Source organism: Vigna unguiculata, chromosome 5, assembly GCF_004118075.2.
Source record: "Vigna unguiculata cultivar IT97K-499-35 chromosome 5, ASM411807v1, whole genome shotgun sequence".
NCBI classification, from domain to species: Eukaryota; Viridiplantae; Streptophyta; class Magnoliopsida; order Fabales; family Fabaceae; genus Vigna; species Vigna unguiculata.
Window position 1 is genome coordinate 26,480,018 of NC_040283.1, and position 15,481 is coordinate 26,495,498.

At 34.4% G+C, this 15,481-nt stretch overlaps 1 protein-coding gene across 1 annotated transcript; it reads right to left on the reverse strand.

The window, feature by feature from the left end:
• Positions 1-2,256: 2,256 nt before the first annotated feature.
• Positions 2,257-4,719, reverse strand: LOC114185480 (protein GRAVITROPIC IN THE LIGHT 1). Its single transcript, XM_028073216.1, has one exon. The coding sequence runs from the start codon at positions 4,295-4,297 to the stop codon at positions 2,723-2,725; it is 1,575 nt and encodes a 524-aa protein (XP_027929017.1). The 5' UTR covers positions 4,298-4,719; the 3' UTR covers positions 2,257-2,722.
• Between the last annotated feature and the right edge of the window lie 10,762 nt (positions 4,720-15,481).

Sequence of the window (15,481 nt, forward strand, 5' to 3'; positions counted from 1 at the left end):
TACGAAATTATACTTATTACTTGGTGGGGATGAGACAAAAGTTTAATACCTGTTGGATTTGAGTTTGGGTATGGGGATGAATTTTTTTTGCGGGGATGAGTATGGGATAACAAAACTCATCCCCGTCCTGTTGCCATCCCTACACAATCAAAACTGCACCGGACAAATAAATCAGAGAAACCCCAAGAACAAATTCACCCTCAAATCAACTCCACTTCCACCTCCAAATCCCTTAAAAAAAACATAAACTTCACTCTCAAATTCATCTAAATCAATCTTCTTTCTCCCTTAAATCATTCTTTCGAAAACAACACACTAAGTCATTCATTTTCATTTTACAGGATGACACAAAAATGTCTTGTTGCAAAAGTCGACGCACAGTATTGGAAGCAAGCAGGTTCCACTCATTTTGGGATGAGAATTTGATTTCGAATTTATCATGAATTTAAATTTTATTTTTACTAAGACGCAGATAATTGTACCATACTTTCATAAAGAAAGGTCCTTTTCCCCTTAGGATGGATGCATTAGATAAAAAGGAAAGTATACGTGAATCTCTCATTTCAAAAATGATTCCCTACAATAAGTTGTTTCTGATAAAATCATAAATTTTTGAGGAATTTTTCGATTATCCCTTATATATAAATATAATATTAATAAAAGATTCTCTGTTACTATATTATAAATTTAATTATTTTTCAATTTGACCGTTTTTCTTAGTTAAAATAATTATCTATAATAAAATTATAATAATTATTTTATTTTTATAATTCGAATAATAATTTTATTATCATAAAAAAAGTTATACTTGTACATGTATTTCTATTATTATATAATAATATAAATATAACAACTTAAAACTGAAAAACCTTACACCTGTGCCTGCATCCTCCGAAACCAACATTCAAAGTTTCCAACATTCCCTACATTACAGGAATATCACTTAGCAGTGTTAAAGGACAACAAACATTATTCTGCTTACTTCATCCTCTTTTCAGGTATTAAGAAAATTATCACAATAAACGTCTAATTTTAATTATTCAGCATTTGCTTTTAGCTAATAAAGTGGACCTATTTAGTATATAATATAACTTTTTTAACAATGTGTTAAAAATAATACAAAATTTTGGATGGAATATATTTTTACTCTCTAATAACTTGTAAATTTTGTTCTTTTGTTCCTAATAACTTTTTTTGAACTTTCTCATCTCCAATAAATTTTTATTTCATTTTTTGGCCTCTAGAACACTTTATTTCACTGATCAAAGTACTATTTAAACAGCTTTTTTAAAATAAAGCGAAAAAAACAAAGTTCATACGATGAAAACATTAAATAAAAATGATTAGAAATCAACAACAAAATTCAATACTTTATCGAGGATAAAAAATACTTAAACCGAAACGTTAAGGATGTAAAAAAATATAAAATATATTAATGAAAGTGAAGATTTAAACTAACCAACCAACCTTTGTGCATAGTCCCAAAGTCCAGCGTGGTAAACAAAGAATGAATAACCAGTATGCTGCATAGTCTTTTCAAGTCCTACATTAAATAGTGAGTGAAACATGTATAAAAAGGAACATTAAGTAAACGCTTGATTTGATAGTGAGTGAAACACCTAAAAGCTATGAGGGAGATTGTAATCATCTCATACCTAATTAACAAGCACTTTATGAACTTGATATTAGACTTTCATTAACAGAAAACATACTAAGACTCCTCCTAACTAGTTCACTAGTTTTTCAACCAAACAAGTGAGTGCTGCCCTATTTCATCATTCAAATTAAGAGCCAAATTGGTTCAAATTGAATTTTTCTAATTACTTTTGCAAAATACACATTCAATCACTGAGGTTTGGCTGGTTGGGAAGTTTGGTTTTGGTGCCTTGACTGACGGCTAAGAATTGCTCCCGATTTTCCAGTTCACTTAGGGAAAAGCCGGACCCAACTACAAGTAAAAGAAAAAGGGAAAAGTAGTTGATTAAGATCTACTTTGAATGAACTTAACAATAAGAATCTTTAAACATAACAGAACCTCAAATTCTGCCCTTAAAACTGTCTAAATAGTAGGAAAGTGTAGGAGATCGTACCTGTGCATTCACAATTCATGTCTGAAGCTTAATCAACTTAGCTGGTTTGAGGAGACAACAGCCATCCATTCTAAGAGAAATTTTATATTACAAATATACTTTATAGAATTTTTGTATGATACTATTTTCATATTCTGGAGACTGGAGAGACAGAATTTCTATTGAGTATTGAGAAAACCAATGTCATTTGTCATATATAAGTAATAAGTGATACATGCACAATTTACTGGTGTATTTGTTGTTATTGTACCGAGAATGAGAATATTCTGTACAGTTAAATCTACACAAGTGACCTAAAACAGACATGAAACAAAACTGGGAGGAAAGCTCAAAGAGAAAAACAAATACCAACAAAAAACTACTGATCCTCATTGTATTGGCACCAAATACTGAACAACTTGAAATCTTTTTGTTACTGCTCCTGCTTCAGCATCAAACAAAGAAGCAAACATCATCAGGCAGGAATATAGAGCAACATTGGCATCGTCTTTCCAATACAGGCGTCTTTAGAGAAATTCTGGCAAAACAGTGGTGGATTTCACTCAAGGGGAGAAACAAACACCAACCCCAGAAATATCAACAGGATTCATTTGACTCCTGCACATAGTAGTCTCAAAACACTGCCCACAACTTCAAGAAGAACTCTGGTTAGACTTTTCTGTACATCTGAAATTACCTATATAAACCTGCGATTGAATAACTACCCTGCCAATTTTAAAACCAGGAAGCACAGTGAATCCCACCTTGGCCCTTCCCTTGTTTGGCCAGGTCAACCTTTTTGTCACATCTTCCATGTATATCATAGAAAATTCCACACCTCTTTCCACTTGAAAAATCTCAACTACGGGTTCAAAGGTGTAGGACAACTTATGCAGTGTCCAAACGGCACTGGCCATTCCAACAAACGCCTCATAAAACATACTCAAGGACCGCCACGAGTTCAACACAGCCTCCTTCTCCTCCAAATTGACAAAAATGGACGACTCCATCGATGGATGGATGAGCCTCTCATACTTGTGCTCGCAGAACCGCGAAAACTCACAACCAGGGTGAATACCCAACAAATCCATGGGATTGCTAGACACATGCTCAAGCAGTTGCTTCAAACAACCGTCTCTTTTGTCCACATCCGAACAAACGTGTTCATTGGACACTGTTTCTTCCATTCCAAAATCTAAGGAGTCAAAACCATGAAACATCCCTAAACAAACGTAGGACAGAAGCGCGTACTGGTTGTGACCTTTCTTTGCATAATCAACATTGGGATGAACCGCGTTGGCTGCTAAGCCCAAATCCCACCCTGCTTTCCTCATCAAACCGATTAAAATCTTGGTAAACCTATGTGTTGCTCTAGAAGCATCATGCAGCAATAAATCGAACACCTTAACAGTTAACAAAACATCAGAAGAGGGGTTCAAAGCGCTAGCACAAAGCTTCTTAGACAAATTCACGTTACCCCTGTGAATCTCGTCCAGTTTGGCTTTCAGGGCTACCACTTCGTCATGCTTCTGCTCCAGCTCCCATTGCAAACGGTTCGAGACGGTGCCGAGAGTTCTCAATTTGCTCTGATTCTCCTCCACTTCGGCTTCCAAACACGAGCCGAATGGAAAACCACGATGTTCGGGAGCCAGGTAAAATTTCTTCAGCTCCGATAGCCTCTGCAGATGCGAAACCAACACTTTGTCTGCAGTGGTCACTTGCTCCTCCACGAACGGCACGTGCGCGCTCTGGAGCTGGAAGTAGGAAGCTTCAAAGGCGGAGACGGCAGCGAAGACCGACGAGATCAGGGCGTGTGCCGTTTCTTTGATCTGAGCTTCGGTTAACGCCGGCGCCTTTACGGGCTCGGGAGATTCGGGGGCAGGAGGAGTGATCTGCGGCGTCGGGTTTCGAGATTCCGGTGGGGATTGTGGAGGCGGAGATTGCGGTGGCGGATTTCGAGATTCCGGAGGGGATTGTGGAGGCGGAGAGCGCGGCGGCGGAGAAAAATTGTGGGATGGATCAGGGTCGGGCTTGATGACCACAACTTTTTGGTCGGGGATGATCTCTTCTGTGGAGTCGAGAAGAGAGAAACCGTCGATGTCGTCAAGGGGAGAAGCGTTTTCGTCGGAGAAGAATTCGAAGGTTTTGGTCTTGAAAGCGAGGGCGAACTTCTGGAACATTTCTGAGATTTGTGGGGGTTTGGCGGAGGAACCATCCATTTCAGGCATCGTGGTTGGTGAAGTAGAAAGGTAGAGGGATTTGGAATGAAAAGGTTCAATTCAATTGTGCTATGGTGTTTGGTGGTGCGGTAACTCGGTGCCAGCTACTGAATGATGGTGGTGGGAATGTGCTTTGGATGTCTTGGAAGAAAGGGCACATGGGGTTAGTTCGGTGCTTTCCTTTTCTTTCAAACATATGTTTTTAATTTCCTCAATGTGGTCTTTTGGGGATGTTGTGTAGTGTATGTACTGTTCTCTCTAGGTTATAACTTTTGAAAGGGGAATTGCATTGTTATGATTCTCGTCAACGGTAAAATGAAGGAAAAGAATGGCGTGCCGGAGGTGGCAATTCGTCTCATTCTGACCGTTAATCTATACTTTTTGCGGAAAGGAAATTAAATATCGGGAGTGATTTCACTCATCTCGATCTTCCTTAGTGTTCTAGTAAAAAAAGTAAGAGCTCGATTAGCCAAAATATTTAGAATTGTGTTGCGTCCTTTTATCCCATTTATGAGATCTCCTTTTATCTTTTGCTTTGAAACTTGCTGAATTTCTATTTTCTTAATCTTCTAAAATCCGTATAATATCTCCATCAATTATCATTCTAAAACTTAATTGATATTTAGCCTCTTCAACATATCGGTCTTTGGTCTATCATTACACAACTCTCTCAGTCTTAACTTGTAAAAAGCGTAAGACTACAGAATTTTCTCCAAACAATAACTCAATCAGCATTTAGGCTCTTCAACAAATCGACCTTTGGCCTAACATCAAATCTCTAAGAATTGATTTAGTTATTTGAAAAGTCACTAGGTACTTTGAGAAATCATCTCAATTTTTAATTCAGTGCCTTGAAAGATTACTAGGTGCTTTAAAAAGTCACCTTAATTTTTAATTTAGTGTCTTGAAAGTTCACTAGCTGCTTTGAAAAGTCACCTTATACTTTAATTCAGTGTCTTGAAAGGTCACTAGGTGTTTTAAGAAGTCACCTTAATTTTTAATTTAGTGCCTTGAAAGGTCACTAAGTGCTTTGGGAAGTCACTTTATATGTTAATGGTTAAAATATCTTTTTGATCCCAATTTTTGTCAAGTTTTGTTAAATCAATCATAATTTTCTTTTGTGCTCAAATAGGTCCCAATTTTTGTCAATTTTATTCAATTCGGTCTTTTTTTGCGAACATCGTTTAAACCATTAACAACCATGAACATTGACTGCCAAGTGTCACTTCGTAGTTTTTCTTTTTTGAATTTTTTGATTTTTTTTGAATTTTTTAAATGTCCACGTGTCAACCCAACAACATGCCACGTGTCTGAGGTAATGTTTTATATTGAATTTGGTCCTTATATTTGTTATTTTTGATTAATTTAGTCCTAAATTTTTGTAACATGAACCAATTTTGTTCCTCTCCAAATTGAGACCAAATTTAATTTTTATATTAAAATTCACATTTTTAATAAATATACTAAAATTCACATCATTATAACTTTTATATAAAAATTAAATTTGATCCTAATTTTGTGAGGACAAAATTGCTCAATTTTAAACAAAATTGGGACTAAATTGAACAAAATTAACAAATATAGAAACTAAATTGAATATAAAACATTGATTCTAACACGTGGCACGCTTCTAGGTTAACACATAGACATTTAAACAAAATATTAAAAAATATTAAAAAAATAAAAAACCACGAAGTGACATGTGACAGTCATTGTTCGTGGTCGTTAATGATTTAAATGATGTTAGCAAAAAAGGACCAAATTGAACAAAATTGAGCACAAAAACAAAATTAGGACTTATTTGATAATACTTGACGAAAATTTGGATCGAAAAGGTATTTTAACCTTTTTTAATTTAGTGTCTTGAAAGGTCACTAGGTTTATAAGTGCCTTGATAAATCGCCTTTGCTTCTTTGTGAGATGCCTTGATTGATTTCCTTTTTAAATTAATCTTTAAATATGACTACAAAATCAAAGTAAGAAACCCATATATAACTATAACTATAACTATATATATATATATATATATATATATATATATATATATATATATATAGAGAGAGAGAGAGAGAGAGAGAAAAGTAAAATTGTTGTATCATTTACAACTTGCATTTTACAGATGGGATCTTCTATTTTCTTACTTGAATTTTACAAGTAAGGGATCAACATGTTCCCTATCTACATTTCACAAGAGATCAACATTTTACTTATCCGCATTTTACAAATAGGGTCTTCAATTTTCTTCTTAACTGCATTTTATAAGAGATCATTTTTTCTATCTGCATTTACAATTAGGGTCTTCAAATTTCTTTTCACCTACAATTTATAAGTAAGAGATGGACATTTTCTCTACCGACACTCACATATAGGGTCTTCAATTTTCTTTTCACCTACAATTTACATGAAAGAGATAGACATTTTCTATATCTGCATTTTACAAATAAGTTTTTCAATTTTCTTTTCACCTACAATTTACAAATAAGAGATCGACATTTTCTCTATCTACACTTTACAAATAGGATCTTCAATTTTCTTCTTACCTACATTTTACAAGTAAGAGAACAAATATTCATCTCATTCACATTTTACAAACATGCGATCAAAAAATATTTCTCTAGTTTGCACCTACACCTACACCTTCATCGGGTCAATTTAAAGTAGCCTTAAGAGCATTCTTGAGATTGTTGTGGTTGAAGATTTTATGTAGATTCTAGAATTTAATGGGCCACGATAGATCGGCGTTGTCGTATTGAGGGGTCTAACTTTTGGCGAAGACGTAGTTCACTCCTGCAACTTAAGCCAAATTTAGACAAATGTTTCATCCTTGGATAGGGTGATAGAAATGTTACATGAAACAAATTATTCGAACGATGCCTTATATTCTCATCCATAAGGAGATAGTCCCAATGAAGTACTATGCCCATTTACTATGCTTTGGGTCCAGGCTCTTCAAACACCACTATAGAAAAACAAACAACAATTGAACATTCATGCTTGGTGATTAAATCCTGAAAAATCAAATATAAGGGAAAAGAAAAAGAGAAATAAAAAAAGAAGAAATTGAATAATCCTGAATTGTTGTCCAACCAAAATGAGATTTTAATCGACAATCGATAGTAGGGTCTTGACAAAATTTTGGACATTGCACAACTAATCCAACCATCATACTAATCCAAGAAATCTTCAATCTGACCAAACTATATTCATCCATCAGAAACATCATGTAGTTCGTCATAACTCTAGAATGGCACGTGACAATAGAGTGTGCGCACGTTCCTCACTACTATCCAATTGTATGTGATAATATGCATTGCAAAAAATAAAAATTTGGGCATCAGGAAGTGTTTTACTGACTCCCCACGGCGGGCGCCAAAATGTTCTAGCCAAAAGGTAAGAGGCCAATTAGCCAGAGCATTTAGAGTTGTGTTCTATCCCTTTTTCCTATCTATGAGGTCTCCCTTTATCTTTCACCTTGAGACTCCTTGAATTCCTATCTCCTTAATCTTCTAAAACCATCTCATTACCCATTAACTTTCTCCATTTAACTCACACCCCTTAATATGCCCAAAAAAGTTGCTTGAATAATTCCTTTTAAATTCCTAAATTATTACTCCATTATACTAGCATAATATTTCCATCAATGATCATCCTAAACCTAATCGACATTTAGGCCCTTCAACAGATCGACCTTTGGCCTATCACTCCAATTAGATAGATGAGAAATATTAAGTTTGAATAGTTTTGTAATCACTGCAAATAAATTTAGTTTTCATTTAAAGTTTAAAAAGGCATTCATTTTAAGATTTTATGAAAAAAAATCAAAATAATTCACATATTTATACTCAAAAATAAGGTTTACTTACTATTTTGATTCAATGTGAGGTTGATTCAATATGATTTGGTATTTTTATAAAATTCATTGTCTAAAGAAATCAAAACTATTCACATCTTTATACTTAAAATAAGATTTATTTAGTGTTTTGAAACAATGTTTGTAAGATTGATTCAATACAATTTTTTAGATAGTGTTTATTTCTATTCATTTACTCTTCACATAGATAGAAAGTGACGAGAGTATGACTCCTCATGAGAACATGGAGTAGATAGAAAGTTATGAGAGTATGACTCCTCATGAGAACATGAAGACCTTCCTAGGAGGATTAGTAGGAGCATCGGCGGACCATTGTGTAAACTTAATATTTTAATATATATTATATATTTAATATTTTAATAAAATTTTATATATTTATATTTATAGATGAAGAAAAGTCTTTTTTTTTCACATTTATTTTTCAACTTTATCTTTTAAATACTTTTTAAATAAAAATAATTATTTTATTAATATATTTTTTGGTGATTATTTATTTAATTTAATATTTTTTATTTGATTATTTTCAAATTTAATTATTATAAATAAAAATTAATTATAATTAAATAAAAAATATTTCATATTTAATTTTATACTTTAATAATAACAATAATTATTATTTTATTATTTTTATAATCATAAAAAAATTAAATACAATGTTTTACTAGTTTATATAAAAATTTTGGAATTACTTTTTTGGTTCCTATTTTTGTTCAAAAATAATAAGTTGGTTCTCATTTCTTTTAGTCTCATTTAGGTCTCAATTTTTGAAAAAATGATGAAATTTTATCATTTTTTTCATTAAACTTATTGAATCGAACCAAAATTTTTTCATCAAAATTGAAGTGGTGAATAAAGATGGTTTATTTTGTTAATGTAATTGATATAATCCTAGTGTAAATTTTGGTGAAAAATTCTTGTTCTGCTTTAAGAAATTATACGAAAAAGATAAAATTGCATCAATTTTTAAAAAATCAGAACCAAATTGAGACTAAAAATATTAGACGACCAACTTGATATTTTTAGACGAAAAATAGACCAAAAGAGTAATTCAACCAAAATTTGGGCACCCTCAACATATTGGCTGAAGATCCGCCACTAAGTAGAAGCATGACAAGAAGGAAAACTTCTACTACATATTTGACTTTGTTTACATTAGTTTATGTTGATTTTGTTTGTATTCACTTTTATTTGTTTATTTGTTGGTCTTGCTTATGACGCCTTGTAGGAGAGGTGATGCCCTTGTTGGAGACAAAAAAAAGATTAGGCTTAGCACAAATGCATTGAGAGTCTTACATGAAGGTTGAGGAGCAAAGGTTGACCTTTCTAGAAGGTCAAAGGTGCATGGAGAGCCTTGGAGGACAAGAATGTGTAACGCCTTCCACACATGTGTCTCCTTTAGGATGACCTAGTTTCTAGAAGCTATCTTTTGTTTTTTCTAAGAGGTCCCTTCCACCACTTATAAAAGGATACTTCTTTGTGTTGTAAAATGATTGAATATTTTGAGAGTATACATATATTTGATCGCCTTGAGAGTTTAGCTCTCTCTAGAGTGTCTCTTTCTCTTAGTCTTATGAAGTGTCTAGACTCAAGTGGTCTCATCCCCACTTATCTTGGGTGACATTTTTCCCAAAGTGGCATGATTTGAACCTTTATCTCCTTCCCCTTCGAGTCATTCATCTTTTGTTCCATTTCATTTCAAGTTCATGTTATTTTTGTTCCTTTTATGTTCACACTACTTACCTTCTTATTACTTGTGTTTTTGTTCTTTTGTGTGATTTATTCCTATCCTCTCTTCTGAATCCTTGGAAGTGTACCTTCACATTGAGATAACCATTTGGTTATCTTGATATCCAATGAGAATCTTCCTTGGGTTTTCTTCACTCTAAACATAATAACTCTAAGAAATAAAATGGATGCACATCATTTGGTAATCAGAGCTTAGGTTATATGATATATGGTGCTCTTTCTTGTGCTAATCCTTGGTTGTAGCTTGTTTTAGTTCGATGGATCACTTGCCTTGGCTAGAAGTGTGTGGTTTTGAGCCCAATTCAAGCTTTGGCATGAGGTTTGGGTAATCGACGTTAACCTTCTCACTACAAGAAAAAATGTATTTAACTGGGTTATATTTAGCGTTTTTGGGAGTTTTTTAACCTCAATTAAGTGTTTTACCTGCGATTTGTCTTTCTCCAGGTAAACCTAGCGTCATAAATGGATTACTAGCAATTTTTACTAACCCTTGGAAAAGTATAATTTACCTACGGTTTTCAAACCCCTCTTACTTCTTTATTGTTTGAAACGTCTAATACTTTCCTGCGATTTGAAACCCCCATGATTTCCCCATGATTTTAAAATCCTTGTTACTTTTCAAGGGTTCTTAAATCCTTGTTACTTTGTGATAGTTTTTAAAATATCTATAATTAACACAAATTATATAATTTAAAATAAAATCTCATTCATATTTTATTGAAAATCTCAATTACAAATAGACTTTATTGAAAAGGAAAAATCAAAGAGTAACGTAAATAAAAACCATAGTTTTCAATATATATATATATATATATATATATATATATATATATATATATATATATATATATATATATATATATATATATATATATATATATATATATATATGTTTTCAATAAAAAAAACGTAAACTCAAACAATAGTTTAAACATAGTCATAAGTTCAAAACATGTTATCATAAAATATTATACAAACACCAATGAACTCAACTTCAGGAGCAAATTTGTAATTGTTGCACGCAACTTACCAAAGCAGGTCTTACTTCCCATTACTCTCCTTGGAAGCTCCGGTGAAGTACAAGGTGTCACTTCCCATTACTCCCATTAAAAGCCCATGCGAAATACATAGGTGTCACTTCCCGTTACTCCCTTAAAAGTCCCGACGGAGTTCATCTTCGGTACAACTACGCAGAGTTACCATTTACTACCTTTCACCAAGTCACCAAAAACAAAGATGCAAGAAGATAATAAAAGAAAATTTTAAGCTCCCCCTACCTCTTACTTTTCATTTCTTTCTTCTTCCCCATAAAAACTTATCTTTAAAACTTTATCCCTTCTTCCTTGAGTTCCCAATGATTCCATTAAGACTCCCTTTAAACCTTGTACTCCTACATATTTATAAGCCTAATATTTTTAAGGGAAAATACTATATTTTATTCTCAGTTATCTAATATGTAACAATATTTCAAGATATCTCAATTATCATCTCTAGGTTTTGTCTACTAATATGCAAAATCGATAGTGAAAGAAACCTCAAACCCTAAAAACATTAAAAAGAAGCAATCTTTCTATAACTAATAAAAATGGGGAGACAAACAAAGGTGAGGGAGCAAATAAGGTACAAAGGAGAGGAAAAACAAAAGTTGGGAAGAAACGACATTAACGGCTAAAAGGCTTTGCTATGTCTATTGTAACACTCTTTATTTTATATTAATTATATTTAACTTTCTTGTTTAAATATGTAGTAAGAAATAATTTTATGATTTCATAAGTAAATTGACAAAGGGCTTTGTACAATGTAAATGATGATTTTTTTGAGTGCCAACTACTTCCTATTTTTGAGTTGCCTAAGTAAAATTTTGATTAAGGCTTCATTAATCGATAGATTAGGCAGAAAATTTTATAGAACACTCTTAAAACATAGTTCTTCACGTTGACCGATAGGATTTTGAATTGGAAATTTATGGAAGGAGCAGTAATTCCCACACTTTAGTGTAAAAGTTAGGTCTCCACATGCTGTCTAGTTTTGAGTTGCCTTGGTAAATATTTTATTCTCACTTGTTAACCGTAGGATCGGGATGAAATTTTGATACAAAGTTCTTAACACATATTACTTAACTTTAACCATTTGGATTTCAAATTAGAGGTATGTGATTGGAGAAATAATGTTTTTATTTTGAACTGGTGTCACTTACGTCCTGTTTTGAGTTATTCAAGTAAAACTTCGATTCCAATTTTATTAACTATTGGATTGGGCTCACATTTGTCTGAGATGTTCTAGAGACATAGTGCTTTAGTTTCATCGTTAGGAGTTACAAATATAGGTGTGTGGTAAGAGATATGAATTTTACAGTTTAGAGTAAGAATAAGTCTTCTAGAAAGTCAACAAGTCTTGGAATTACCATGAAGTTGCCAAATATGGGAATTTTGACCAAGCTTCTCTATATGGTCAATAGAAATTTACCCTCACTAAGGAATCTCATAAATCTACCATCAATTCATCCTTATCCATTTGTCCAAGGTTTCTCCTATAAATAGGACTTCATTTCCCACATCTTCTTCACAAAAATCCTACAAATTAGAGAAAGAGAGGTCTAAACTCTTGTGAAACAATTGAAGTAGGAGGGGGAATATGTAAGACCCGAGAAAATTAATTAATTAATAAATGTGGGTAGTGGGAGCCTTTATGACATTTAATGCTAGCTTCTATGATGTGGAAAAGTACTAGCTTAAGTGGTTGGGAGTACTTGTTCATATGGAAAGGACTTGGGTTCAAGTCTTATGTACACCAATTGTATGTTATTTTAATGAATTTGGTTGAATGGTTGTGCATTGACTTTGATAACTGTGTGGTTGTGTGTTTGAATCTTGGCCTACGCAAAATAAATTTCTTTTTACCAAAATTCTTTTTGGCATGAATGTAAAGGCCAAAAACCCTAGCTGACAAAGGGGTAACCAAAAGGGCTGGAAAAATAACTAATAATTAATCTTGAATGGCAATTAAACACATTTTTATGGCAATTTCGTTTTTGGCTATTAAACACCATTAAGGTAGAGTTAAGAGGGCTAATTGAGGGAGAGAGGAAGAGTTTTTGAGACTAGACATTTGAGAGCATTGTAAGGAGTGAAATTCTAGAGGAAAACAATGGTTAGTGAGTGCAACGTAGGAGCTGAACTAAACTGTAGGAGAGCCAAGAGAAGCCATTGTTGATCAAGGAGAAACAATCACTTACTCAATTTTTTAAGCAAGAAATCCAAGTTAGGGGAGTTGAACCACATTAATTTTATGTTTTTGATTAACTGCATGATGTATAACATGATTGTGTATGACTCTTCTCTGTCATTGTTTGAATTTTTTGTTTTTGGAAATTTTTCAGATACCGTCTAACGGGCCTTCAAAGCCGCTAGGAGACTCATGCCATTTTTTTGCAAAATTTTAGGTTCCTGAGTGGAACCACCTGACGGTACGAACTGGCCGCCAAGCTATGCATGTGCACCAACCCAGTTTTTGGGTTCTGTTTGAGCAACCTGACGGTGATGAGCTCCCGCCAGGCGATGCGAGCCAGTTGGTACAATTGTGATGTTTTGGGAGTTCTTGGCTGATTCTAATGGTAGGAAAATGATTACTAATGGAGAATGAAATTCCGATTGTAATTAATTGGTAAACTGCTTGGGCATTTGGGATTAATTGGATGAAAATGATAGGTATGTATTTTGAGGTTTGAACATTTGGGGATTTTGAGTTTTGGAGTAAATTACGTAGACACAAGTGATATAATTCTGCATATTGGAAGCCAAACATTATTAGTAATCATAAGCGTATAATAGAAGTGCATTGAGTGGAAAATGGAGAGGATGGTATGAACTGAGGTTTCTCGCAAGTGTAGGGAGAAATTCTGGTATCTTCTAGAATTGGTTGCACCACCTGGCAGTAGGCTATGTGCCGCCAGGCGCCGGCACGGAGAGAGTGATTTTGCATGGCTATGAGGAGTAATGATTGGTTTTAGATTCTTGTGAATCAGATTACTGCTAAATGTGAATTTGAGAAGATTAGTTGGACAGAGGTCTAGGGTGATGATATGTATAAATTACTAGTATGGATTTATGTTATGATTAATGGAAAGGGAATACCATGACAGTGCAGTAGAGGTTACATATTAAATATGGAATAGCTAGACTAGAGGCATACTACAATATAAAAATGGAATTGTCTACACAGAGTTGAGTAAGTGTACATGAGGTATAATTATAGGCTTGAGTGTAATGGACCTATTATTAGTAATTGGTTGGAGATTGAGGTAATATAGGGAAATAGGTTGGTATGCAGGTAGTATGAGTTGGTTATGGCACATAGTGAATAAGTAAAGTTGAACTTAAGCAAGTTTAGTTATTGGTGCATTTGGATTGGTAAATCTAAATGGGAATGGGAACCTTGATAAGAAGCTAAAGATATGAGAATTGACTCAATGAACTTGGTGGGAATTACTATGGATTTTGATGCCTAGATTGGGGGTTACAAGCTATTTTGTGTGCCTAGAAATCAGTACTGCATAGGTACTTGTGTAGTGTCTGGCGATGGTGTTTGATCCACCAGGCAAAAGCTACCAAATTTGAGGAGTACTGGAGTGTGCAACGCCTGATGGTGAGGGTCATTTTGCCAGGCGATACTTGTAGTGGCAGTGGCTTTTAAGATGCTTGGCGCCTGGTGATGAGTTCAAATTTTTGCCCTCATTTAATATTTAAATTTGGGGATTTAATTGATTTTTCTGTTCTTAAAGATTGATTTAATTAGGATTTGTGATTATTGGATTTATTGAGTAAGTTTGGTAAAAGTGGCGTAAAAATTGATTTTAGTTGCATAAAATATTATTGGATATTCTAACGTTTGTTAATGCAGCTGAAATTTATTTTTGGTCAATTAATAGTGTGATTTTAAATATTCAAAGTTACAAAATAAGTCCAAAATCAAGAAATTCTGAAAAAGAATAAATCAGGAGCTAAATGCACCCCCAGTTTTCATTTGCACACTCCTCCCTCAAGTAGACCACAAAAACATGTTCTGCACCCCCAGTTTTCACTAAGTTGCACCCCTCCTACCACTTAAACTCCACTCAACCAGATCATGCCATGTGGCAATCCTCACCTTTTAAAATTAGCCAACCATAACCCACCACGTGTCATAATCCTCCACCCACCCAATTGACCACTCAGATTCTGCCACGTCATCATCTTCATCTCCCAAAACCCTAACCCTAATTTTCTCCTCTCCTTCCACCCTCCACGGCAGCCGCCGCCGCCTCGCCGGAATCTGCACCGTGACAGCGCCACCATCTTCCTTCACTTCGCCGGAGCAGAACGCAACAGCAGCAGAAGCTCCGCGCAGCCACCACCGCGAACCATCCAGCGGTGCCACTCGCGGTCATCTTCTCCGCAGAGAGCCACCACGAACCTGCAACCACAAATCGCGTGCTCCGTTTCCGCAGCCACCGCGAGCCACCGCGAGCACACCACCATCTTCTCCATTCTCGCGTCCAACAGCTCCGCGCGCCACCACCATCGCCATCTCCACCGCGC